This window comes from Marmota marmota, unplaced genomic scaffold (genome assembly GCF_001458135.2).
Source record: "Marmota marmota marmota unplaced genomic scaffold, marMar, whole genome shotgun sequence".
In the NCBI taxonomy this organism is placed as follows: Eukaryota; Metazoa; Chordata; class Mammalia; order Rodentia; family Sciuridae; genus Marmota; species Marmota marmota.
Genome location: NW_026000242.1, coordinates 3,870,536 through 3,883,083, shown reverse-complemented (window position 1 = coordinate 3,883,083; position 12,548 = coordinate 3,870,536). Strand labels below are relative to the sequence as shown.

The 12,548-nt window shown below is 34.8% G+C and overlaps 1 protein-coding gene across 1 annotated transcript in view; it reads left to right on the top strand.

The window, feature by feature from the left end:
- The window catches only part of Arhgef12 (Rho guanine nucleotide exchange factor 12), a 166,025-nt gene that overhangs the window by 125,442 nt on the left and 28,035 nt on the right, over positions 1-12,548 (top strand). The window contains exons 19-27 of the mRNA XM_048795610.1: positions 464-496; positions 831-945; positions 1,820-1,925; positions 3,230-3,442; positions 6,982-7,114; positions 8,217-8,252; positions 8,576-8,730; positions 9,849-9,995; positions 11,109-11,194. Of these exons, the coding sequence (XP_048651567.1) occupies positions 464-496; positions 831-945; positions 1,820-1,925; positions 3,230-3,442; positions 6,982-7,114; positions 8,217-8,252; positions 8,576-8,730; positions 9,849-9,995; positions 11,109-11,194 (1,024 nt within the window). The remainder of the gene's footprint in view (positions 1-463; positions 497-830; positions 946-1,819; positions 1,926-3,229; positions 3,443-6,981; positions 7,115-8,216; positions 8,253-8,575; positions 8,731-9,848; positions 9,996-11,108; positions 11,195-12,548) is intronic.

Sequence of the window (12,548 nt, the reverse complement as noted above, 5' to 3'; positions counted from 1 at the left end):
GCCACACACACACACACACACACCATACACAGTTCTTGCATTTCTTTTTCTGGATGTTGGTAAATGAATAACACTGGAATTTCTAATCAGTGATCCAAACCAGGTGAATACTTTCATTGATTTTAACTCATAGACTTTGGAAATATTTCTTATGGTAAAACATGTACAATTGATGAGTGCAAAAATGGTAGAATTCCTTTGGGGATATTTTACTCTAGATGACCTTTATTCTGTTAGATGTCCATGATATGGTTTATTTATCTCTTCTGATTTATATGTGCATGGGTCTCTCTGCCATACTTTGTTTAATCTCATTTACTATTCTCTCCATAGTTCTGTTCTTTTTCTTTACTGGTGGGGTACAAAGCATTTGGTTTTGTTCTGTTGTTTCAGGTGTCTTAAGTTCAATAGCAAAATTTTAATTAAACTTATATGTTTTATTTTTAAACATTTGTACTTTTAGGTTGACTGCTCAGGCTGTAGAAGAAGAAAAGAGGTAACATAATTATTCTGACCCCCCACCCCGAGAATTTTAAGAAAAAAGGAAACTTTCTTTTCTAATATGAGCCTTAAATTACAATTGATTTCTTTTTAACTTAAAAATGTACTGTGGTTTCCCCCTGGTGGCCTTGTGTTATATTTGATTAATATTCTAGTGATAAATGAGTAGAAACTTTGTGTGCAGTGAATAAATCCTAAATTTTTTTTTCCTTTTTGCTTAATTAATTTTAATAATTCCATTGTTGGGTTGGGGTTTTGGAAATCATTTGATGTCTTTATTCATACTGACCCTCCGTTCTCAGAAGTCTTATTTTTATTTAATTCTCCAGTTCCACAATGCAGTATGTTATTCTCATGTATATGAAGCATTTGGGAGTAAAAGTGAAAGAACCTCGAAATCTGGAGCACAAGCGGGGTCGGATTGGATTCCTTCCAAAAATCAAGGTGAGACTTGGGAGGCTGAGGCAGGAGGAACACAGGTTTACGTTCAGCTTCAGCAACATAGCAAGGACCTAACTAAGCAACTTAGTGGGACCTTGTCTCAAAATAAAAAATAAAAAGGGCTCAGTGGTTAAGCACCCCTGGGTTTAATCCCTAACACACACACACACACACACAAAGATGAAAACTGGAATGATAAAAAAGTGATCAGGGCTCAGTACTTCTTTACATTTGTTGCACTGTTTTCCTGCCTTTTAATATTTGCTGAATCAGCACATTAGCACTAGGCATAACAATAGGTAGATATGGTCCCTATTGTCAAGAAACTAGTGATAAAGATATGTAAGCTTATTATTAATTAGTGTGAAACATGAAAATAGCAGTTTATACAGAGCGCCTTCCCCAAATGTTATTGCCTTATACTTTTAGGGTACCTGTAATAGTTTGTAATCACTTGTGTTTTGTTTCATGTTGCCAGATTTTAAAACTCTATGAGGTCAAAGACTTTTCTCTTTATTATATCCCCAGCTTTTATCATAGTGCTTTCACATTATAAAATTGTTGGATGGATGAATGAATTGTTTAGAACAAACTCCTGGTAAATGTGTAAATTCACCCAGTTAATAATAAGCTCCTGGTAAAACTACCCTTTTATTTCCTAAAATTATTATCTCTAAAGGGCTTGAAAAGACATCTTGAAGTTGAGGTATCCATAATACTATGTACCAGCCTCTGAGAAGTATTGTGTGTGTGTGTGTGTGTGTGTGTGTGTGTGTGTGTTTGTAGTAGCCATTAGAATTACATTTATGTGTTCAAAAGCAGCAAAGAAATCTTCTATAAGGTTTCTCTTATCTCTTTGATTATATCTCAACTCTAGCAAAGTATGAAGAAAGATAGAGAAGGCGAAGAAAAAGGGAAGCGAAGAGGATTCCCTAGCATTCTAGGACCCCCAAGGAGACCAAGTCGTCATGACAATAGTGCAAGTATGTTGAAGTTTGAAATGCTGCGTTCCCTCTATTCCATGCAGTATTTACATCAGACTCATTGGCTAGAATGGGTGGCTGGAAGAAGGTGTTCTTGAGATGATGTCACTGAACTTCCAACATAGTTTATTTCCCTTCAGTGCTGTTTCTAATCTTAGTACCCCTATGTTGTTGGGTAATTGTCATAAGCATCTTTAATGGCAGTATTCTGTTAGATGTCCATGATATGATTTTACTTATCTCTTCTGATTTTGTTTGCATTCAAGTTTTGTTTATTAAATTTAAAAAACAATATGTGCATGGATCTCTCTGTCATACTTTGTTGAGTCTCATTTACTACTCTCTTTGTAGTTCTGTTTCTTTACCTTTTCATTGTGCTTTATTTTCTGATCTCCTTCTACCTCAGTCCCTAGCCTAGTAGAGAGAGATCAGATCACTAAAGAGGGTTGCAGGAGAATTAGGGATAGTGGTACTCTGGGAAGAGCAACTGGATCATGTAGTGCTTCCTGTCTTGGACAGTACCACATTTGAAATTACTGGCATGCTGGAGGTAGAAGTGGAGTTGTGGAACAGTGATACCTAGTGTCCTCCATGATGTGGAATTCTCACTGAAATGCCAGTAGTGCCCTGATTGAGAAATACTGAGAGGAGGTTGACCTGGAGGTTTCCACAGATGCTGTCATGATCTCCAAGGGATACAGAGGAAGTTTTCGGAATTTGGAAAGATGTTAGGATGTACAATGCTGTGGATGATAACCTGAGTGCCTGCAACTCATATAGTGATGCATGTGAATAAGGATAATGAACAGAATAGGGATAATTTTGTATGGTCTGAGGCATATTGTGATAATGAAGTTGTGTTAGGAAAAAAGTGGAATGGGGCTTGCTAAGCATCACAGAGATTAAGGGCTTCTTTTTCATTCTTAATAAATGATACAGCTACATGTCTACTTATCTCTGTCTCAGCATCCCCACCCCACATCACTCTCTCATCTCCTTTACTCATGATCCTTCTTTTGCCACATCCTCTTACCTTCAGATTTTACCTTCTCACTCCCTTTTCTGTTCATCCTCCATCTCCTTATTTCCCTCCTCCATCTTCCTCTCCCTTTCTCTTGTTGCCCACCTCTCTTTCTTTCCCTTCCACTCCCTTTATTTTTCTCTGTGCTTTGCTCTGTATAATAATTTATTTTATGTTTTTCTAGGGCCCATATTCCAGGCATTTTTTTTGCTGGATATTTTTATTTCCTCTTTTTTTAAAGTTGTTTAGCAACACAGATTATTAACTGTCATTTTCTGTTCAGTTGGCAGGGCCATGGAACTACAGAAGCCACGCCATCCTAAGCATTTATCCACACCTTCATCTGTGAGTCCGGAACCCCAGGACTCTGCTAAGGTGCGGCCATGTGGCTTAGCAAATGAAGGAACAGACACTGGATACCTTCCTGCCAATTCCGTGTCCTCTGTGGCTTCAGGGTCCACTCTTTCCCAAGAAGGAGGGAAAGAGAATGATATAGGTGAGCCAGTGCTATAGTTCAGCTTAACTTGGTGTCAAGATTTTTAAACAAATATACTAATTGTACAGTGGAGAGGCGGATTCTTTTAATCATGACTGAGTCCCCGTTTAATTTGATTTTAACATTTTAATATTCTCTAACCCATGACAAATTTATGCTGAATGATAATTTGTAGTTCCCATTCATCCAAAAAAAACAAAAAACAAAAAACTGAGCTCTCTGTCAGACATTAGCTTTGTACCAGAAGTCAGCATACAATAATCATAGGCAGATGCTTGCCCAATGCAGCTAGTTATATGGGGGAAATAGTCAAGGAAGTGAAAAATTCAGATTGTGCCAAGTCTAAGAAAGAAAGGTAAGAGAGGAATAGAGGGAACTGGGCAGTAGTTAGAGGCAGATATGGGGGATGGGATATTCTAAAGAAGACTTTAAAAATCTGAGATCCTGGAGATTTTTTAAAATGTTTAATGAGAAGCCTGCAGAGAAAAGAGATTGACTATGTGGCAGAGAGTATAAGCAAGAGAACAAAGTTTCAAGATGGCAAGAAGAGATGAGGTGTTGAGTGTATATAAAGGGCAAGGTTACTAGCTGAAGGCGAGGTTTTAGTTAGATGGGCAAGGGGATTTGTAAAGAAGGAAAAGAAGTAATTGCAGGAGAAAATTAGGAAAGCAGCTTATTACCATATTTCTTTATACTTGTTATAATGAAGGATTTCTTAAGCAAGCAAGCTGGGAGACCAGCTGGTTTATTTGGAGAAGGGAATGCCCATCTATACTAGTGTTTCTTAAGGCTGTTCCATTTCTGATGATGACATGATCAAGGATGAGAGTGTGGGAGTGGTCAGTAAGATATCATAGAGGAGGTTACTAAGGATGAAGAAGGCAAAGAACCAAGGAGCCAGGAGTTTGAATAGCTTAATATACATATATTTGGAGGTCACCTAGTATGATTTGAGCATGGAAAAGAGAAGGATGAGCCAGCAGCCAAATGTTTAGGGCTGCTAGATGATTGTTGTGAGGAGGGAGAACATCTGATAATATCCAGAGAGTGAGTACTTCAGTGGTGCAAATAATTTTACAAGAAGGCAGCAAGATAATAATCTAAAAGTTCTGTAGGGAAAAGGAAGGCTATTCATCATATCTCCACCTTGAAGTACACAGTGTAAGACAGAAACATTAGTTTTTGAAAAGGATTGGGGCAGTAAACAGTTTTCTATTTAAGGCAAGGAAGTGTGAGGGTAACATTTGGAGAACTGTTGGGATTTTGTCAGGTATGGATATCTGAAGGTGTTAGATTGAGTGTATTCATATTTCATGGCTTCCATGACTCATTGAAATAAAAAAATAGTAGGAAAGATATTAAAAATCATAAAGAGAAAGATAGTAGAGGAAGGGATTATGTTTTTAACAAATATTTGAGAGATTGAAAGTGGACAAGACTGTTCTAAGGGATAAAACAATGTAAAGGAAGTCAGAGCCTATAATTTGTTTAAGGAATCCAATGTAGAAGCCATTCTATCCATTGAAACCCTGGGGAGACTTTGGGCTCAGAGTTAGTGTGTGTAATGGAGTACATAAGTAAGAAATAGAGCTGCAGTGATGAATACACTGAATAATAATAATAATAATAATAATGTAATCAAAACAACTGTGTCAGCACCTTCTGACCCCTTTTAGTAGTCTGTTATTTATGGACAAGAAGAGACTCAGTGAGCTCTTTTTCAAAGAAATTGGGTGAATTGTGTAGGGAGAGTTACATTTTTCATGGAGTTGATGCCCTGGAATTCCAACATTTGGGCACCTGTAAAGCCAGATAATAGGCTTGCCAGTGACACACCCTGCTTCGGGCCCTCAACTAGAACAGAGCTGTTTCCATACAAAAGAAAGCCAGATAAGCTGCCTGGTCTTTCATTCTTAAATATGAATATAACTATTCACTCTTGGAAAAATCTGCATATGAGAGTCAAGACCTAGTATAATATATAATACCAGATACATTAAACAATGGCACAAAGAAAGAATACAAACCAAATAGGAAAACTGCCCCTAGAAAGAAAATGTACTTTTTGGTAATAGACAAGAACTTTTAAAAATACTTCTAAATTAAGTAGTATATTTTGAGACATTAAAGAAGTTATCAAATCTATAATGCAAGAAATGGATTCTATGAAAAAAGGAGAGACAAGCTGAACCTGGGCCCATAATCTCAGTGATTGAAGAGACTCAGGAAAGAGGATCACAGTTCATGGCCAGCTTTAACAATTTAGTGAGACTTTGTCTCAGAATAAAAACTTAAAAGGGTTGGGGATGTAGCTTAGTGGTAAAGTGCCCCTGGGTTCAATCCCCAGTACTCCCCATCCAAAAAATATTAATATAACCATTAAATACAGTACAATGACTATTGCATAGTCATGAATCACTTTGTGATAAATTACTCCAAACCTTAATGGCTTAACACAAAATTCTTTATTATCTCACCTTTTTGGTGAGTGAAAAATGTGACAGCAGCTTAGCTGGGTGGTTTTGGCATCTGGTCTCTTTAAAGGATGAGACCCCCTTCTTAATGTCTCAGCTCCTCACCACATGGATTTCTCCAAAGAGCTGCTTTAGTGTTTCATGACGTAGTAGCTGATTTTCCCCAGAATGATCTGATAGAGAGGACAAGAAGAAAGCCGACAATCGTAGTCTTTTGGTACACACTGCTACTTCTGCAAGTTAGACCCAAGTCCTTGAATCTGGCCCATACTTTAGGAGAGAGGAAGCAAGATCTACTCCTGAAGGGAGGATTATCAGAGTGTTTGTGGATGTATTTTCAAACCACCACAGCTTCCAATATTTAAAGTAGAAAACAAGTTATAGAAGATAACTATAAAGGTCTTATACATAAGCAAGTTAAGATGGCTAGGCTATCACTAGACAATGTTATCTTTTGGGACCATTGTATTTATGGTCCATTGTTGGTTGAAATGTTATGTGGCACATGATTATATGTAATGAATGATTTAAAAAAAAATCTATACCTAAAATGTCCTCAGAAACATCAGTGCACCAAGAATAAATGCTAAAAGCTTTTAAGACAAAGGAAATGGTGATTATGCTGCTTCACATTTCTTATAACACTGCTAGGACACAAAAGAGCAATTCCTTCAACTTACTGAAAGAAAACAGTTTAGACTTTTAATTTTGCCCCCACCTAAACTTTCCATCAAATATGAGGAAAGGATAAAGACATTTCCAGATGTGTAAGGATCCAAAGTTTAAGCAAAATGCATCTTTAACATTATTTGAGACTACATAACTCTACAAATCTCCTTGTCCATCTAACTAAAACCTCGCCTTCAGCTAGTAACCTTGCACTTTATATACATTCAATACCTCATCTCTTTTTGCCGTCTTGAAACTTTGTTCTATTGCTTATACTCTCTGCCACATAGTCAATCTCTTTTCTCTGCTGGCTTCTCATTAAACATTTAAAAAAATCTCCAGGGTCTCATATTTTTAAAGTCTTCACTTTCAATGTCTGACTTCTGTTTTTTTCAGGATCAAAACAAGTTGGAGAAACACCAGCATCTGGAGACTCATTGGATGGCACACCTCGTACTCCCAATACCATCTTTGATTTCCCACCTCCTGCATTAGACCAAGTGCAGGAGGAGGAGTTTGAAGTAGAAAGGTAATTCGAAAGAAGATCTGAAAAAGTTTAGGGCATAGCTTAAAGTTTTTTGAATTATATTCTACTTGTGTACTATCTAGCATTTTTCCTTATATAGAACTAGCACTTGTTGGTAGTAAATATTAGATAGGTACTGAAATTTTTCTTCTGTTCATTTTACATTAAATACATCCTATTTCTGAGAGAATTGTTTGTCTAGCCATTGGAGTTTGACCCAGTTTTCAGTATCTTTGATATGAACTCCTTGATATCCATTATTTTTTTTTTCTGGTTGACTCTTTTTTTTTTTTTTAATAGCAGTACTATTTATTCAGAAAACTAGAAATTACCCAAATGTTCATCAACATAGAATGAATAAAAAAGACATTCGCTTTCTGATATGTGGTCACAAAATAGAATGACATAGAGCAAGGAAAATGAAAGATTGACAGCTATGAGCAACCATGTGAATGAGTCTCACACACCGTATTGAATAAAAGAAACTTAGACATGAAAAAATTATACTGTATCATTATAATATGTAGAGCTCAAAAATAGGCAAAATGAATCTGTGGTGTTAAAATGCTTTACTTTTGGGGCACAGGGAGTTCCAACAAGTGGAAGGAGGTGAAAAGGGAACTTCTATTTGCTGGTAGTATTCAGTTTGTCGACTAGCTGCTGTTTATACAAAAAAGTAGTCCAATTTGTGAAAATTCATTGTTCTGTATATTTATAATTTATGCATTTTTTTAATAAAAAGTTGGAAAAAGATTAGAAGGATCTATTCCAAAATGCTAATAGTAAATATATCTGGTTGGTAGGAACATGGATTTTTCTAAAAAGTTTTTTGACATATTCATATATATCCCAATTTATAATAATCAGGTCTTGTTATTTCAGTCTGAATAAAGTATTATTAAAATGCTTAAAAATGAATTAAGTCTAATCAATTATTACAATTTTGGATAAAAGGAAATAAATATTAAAATTGGAACTGTAACTACCACAAGAATTTTCTATATAATTATAGTATTCCTTCGAGTACCAATCCCTTGTAAAAATGTTATGTATTTTCTGGATTCAAAATTGTATGTCATGTTGACTCTATTCTCCACTGTTTTAGGGTGATGGAACATGGGACACCAAAGCCCTTTAGAAAGTAAGTAAATCTTAAGTAGCTTTGAATAAAGGCACATTTTAAGAAATAGAGCTTTTCCCCCCTAAAGTTCCAATCTTAAAGGAAAAGAAGCCCTGTACACAAATCTGTTAAATTGTATAAAGTTTTTAATATGCACATATAATTCAAAAGATATACATTAAGGTGTATATAACATTTATAAGCTGTTTTGTAGAACAGGAAGTTATTTTATGCTTTTTGATCAATTGCAGAAATCTGACTGATTACCGTAATCTTAAGACTTGTGTAGCTTCACATTATCCACTTGAAGTCCTCAAACAGAATTTATCATTTTTCTTTGTTAGGTTTGACAGCATAGCCTTTGGAGAAAGTCAAAGTGAGGATGAACAATTTGAAAATGACCTAGAGACAGATCCACCCAACTGGCAGCAGCTTGTTAGTAGAGAAGTGTTACTGGGACTCAAACCTTCTGAGATCAAAAGACAGGAAGTGATTAATGGTGAGTTTAATTGTTTTTGTCATTCATGTATATTGAGTTTTATCAGAATAAAGCAAATCCCTCAACCCTGGAGTGTGCTTCAGTTTCTCTTACCCCTTTGTTTTAAACAAAGATGGAATTAAATTAGATAAATGATCCTTGAACGCTTCAACTCAAAAAATGCAAATGGTATTATAATTCTTATTGATAACTTAATAGGAAAGAATGTTTAACCTTCAAGATATTCAGGATCCATAGCATTATAGTTTAGAGTTGATGAATCATTGAGATACTTATCCCATCACTTTACTTTCAGATTAAATTATTTTTTATGCAGAAATTATAAATAGGAAGCTAAAAAGCCCAATGGGATTAGTTGAGTTAATTAAGATTATATAGCCGATGGGCTCGGGATGTGACTCAAGTGGTAGTGCTTGCCTAGCATGCGAGAGGCACTGGGTTTGATCCTCAGCACCACATAAAAATAAAATAAAGATATTGTGTCCATCTAAAACTAAAAAATAAATATTAAAAAAAGATCATATAGCCCATAAGTGAAAAGGGGAAAACTAGGATCTATGTCCTTTCAAACCCTGGTTCAGCATTCTTTAGTTACTCCAATATGTTTGTGACAGATATGTGGCACGAATACTGTATCCTTATCCCTAGAATGTCGTTTGAATAAATACCCTCCCTGTCTCTGACAACATTACAACATAGTGAAGTTACAGTCTAGTTCCATAAATGAGAGTTTATAGGAAAATTAGATAGCCAAAAGTACTGTTATTTCTGAAGAAGGCTCAAGCTAAAGGCTGTATGGTATTGAGGCTTTCAGTTTTCTAATATTGTCATTTTGATATGTAGATATTATAAATGGAAGAGTAGGGTATACTTAACTTTTAAGTACAAAATTGTTTTGAAGTATATTTTTCATTTGTTCACATTTAACTCAGAATCACTATGTTGGAGAATTTCATGGAATCAAAGTGATTTGCTAAGTAAATGCTAAATATTATTTAACTCATTTGCTACCTAATTCCAGCTAAAAGGCTCTATTTAGTCCCATGGAATTATTCTAAGTGAGGAAATAACTCATATCTCCCCTCCCCCATTTCTTTCCTTTTTTTTTTTTTGCTTAGAATTGTTCTACACCGAGAGAGCTCATGTTCGAACATTGAAGGTTCTTGATCAAGTATTCTATCAGCGAGTATCCAGAGAAGGAATTCTTTCACCTTCAGAACTACGAAAGATTTTTTCAAACTTGGAAGATATTCTTCAACTTCATGGTAAGAGAAACTGACGTGATCTTTGCCCCTACATTTCCAATAGAGAAAAGATTGGGAGTCTATAAGGCAGTTCTTAGGCGCTTTTATATAATTTCATGTAATTTTGTAAATGTATCCATGTTAGCATTTCTGAAGTTATATATGAGCACATAATATAAATGAAGAAATGATGGAATTTTGACTAGATCCTTTTGCCCTACAGTCATCAAGCTTTGTGTATGAAGTGTTATCATAGGGCTTCAGGTCTAAAGTCAGCACTTAAGCTTAAAAACATGAATAGTCAAAATTACCCTTAAACATTTCTTATCAATTTCAATATAAAAGGTTTTGAACATATGTGTCCCATGTCCTAATACATGTAGAAGTAGGTTTTGTAAATAGCAATACACAATATGGAATCCCATAGTATGATAAATTTTAGGCATTGCTTTATTGTATTGTTGCTTGATACACATTTTGTAAATATACAAAAATTCAACCTGTGTCTTTTCCTGTTTGAATAATCTACTTTTATAGATAGTAGTAGGATATTCCTAGTAGGATATTCTGCTCTTTGTAGGTTACTATTTCTCTAAATTTCCAATCTCTCTTTGTCAAGAATATTATCACTTCCCACCAACACCTATCAACCAAATTGATGTTCTTTACAACTTTTTGGGTAATGTTAGGTCCCATCAGAATGCATTGATAACTTTAGGCCTGATTATATCTGTTGCCTATAAACAGGACACATTTTGAAAGGAACAGTGAGCACAATCAGCACTGTTGATACTTAAGTTCTTTTTGAGCATGATTATGAAGATGAAGTCCTGAGGTTAAATGATGTTTGATGCTACTGCACTATATTTAATATACTAGTTTCTAAAAATGTTGTTTGATGCTTTAACAGTAAAAACACTTTTCAGACACTGTTTTACAGTCTCTGGATGCATAAGCGTATGTTCAGATTTTTGTTTACAGAGATTAGAAGGAGTTGTGCTATTCTGAAAATTTTGTTTTTGAAAACTTAGCTATCAATCAAAATTTTTTAGATTGTGTATTAAACTTTTTTAGGTTGTGTACTAAATTTTTCTTTTTTAAAATTTTTATTTATTTTTTTTTTCTTTTATTTAGTTGGGCTGAATGAACAAATGAAGGCTGTTCGAAAGAGGAATGAGACCTCTGTTATTGATCACATTGGGGAAGATCTGTTGACCTGGGTAAGGAAAATTTTTTAATGTTTTTAGAGACATTTGATGATAAGATTCAAGGTCAAGTCTTTCTAAATATGCAAACCCATCCAGTTTGCAAAGTTAATGAAAAGCTGAAAAGGGTTTAGAGTGTGGATATTCTTGATTAATATGTACTAATCAATGCTCAAACTAAGTGCTATATTTTATTGAAATAAATATACTGGTCCTTTGTGTTTTAAAAACTGGTAAAATGGTTCTTAAATAATTTATATCCTTGTCAAGAGGTAATTCCATCTGAAAAAATAATTTTCAGGGCTTTGGAGTTAATGCACATTAAAAAATATTGTCACACACACACAAAAAAATAATTTAAGTGGTACAGAATTTTAGCCATCTTCTGTTGTTCAGATCTTGAAATTATACTCTGAGACAATTGTATATCCATGATTGCTCTCACAATAGTAGAAAAGTGAAAATTACTTAATTTTATGAACAGTATGAGGAAGGAGTCCAAAGGCTGTAGTAGTTTTTTTGTCAAATTCCATCTTTCTAACTCTGTGAATATATACTGTACAGTGCTGTGAAAGGAGCTAGTGGCAATCAAAACATACATGTCTCCTGCTTTCACAGAACGTAAGTTATTTAATGCAAGATGAGTACAAAAAAAGGGGGAAAAACACAAGTTGTTATGGGAATGTATAGCAGAGGGACCTAAACTTGAACGTATTGAAAACCTTCTTGAGGAAGGCATTTGATTTAAACTTTTTTAAAAATTTTTTAATTTACATATGACAACGGAATGCATTAAAATTCTTATTACACACATAGAGCACAATTTTTCATATCATAGTATATTCACACCAATTGTGTCTTTATACTTGTACTTTGGATAATAATGGTCATCACATCCCACCATCATCACTATGTAGTTAAGGCTGTGAATTACAATAAAGTCTGTGATTTAGTTCTCAAATTTTAACATAGACTGAATAAGAATGTTTTAAAATAGGCACACAGAAGTGTGTGTGTGTGTGTGTGTATGGTTCTTGAGGAAATGCCATGAGATTTTAGTAATTCTAAAATTGTAACTTTTAAAAAGATTAGAGAATAGAAAGCTAACTAAAACAATGTTTATCTTACTGCTTTCTTGGTGGTGAGAAATGGCTCAGAATCTCATAATCTATTAAAAGACCTCTTTTTTAATCACTTGACTCAGAACAGGAGCTACAAATCCTAATCCAGTTTTACCTTGCACTTTCCATCTTAGACCCACGTTAGAATTATTGTTATTAAGGATATTTAATTTCTTTGAAAAATTCAACTTATTCTATGGCTACCCTGTGATAATGTGACTCATTTCCCTGCCCCCCGCCCTCCCCCC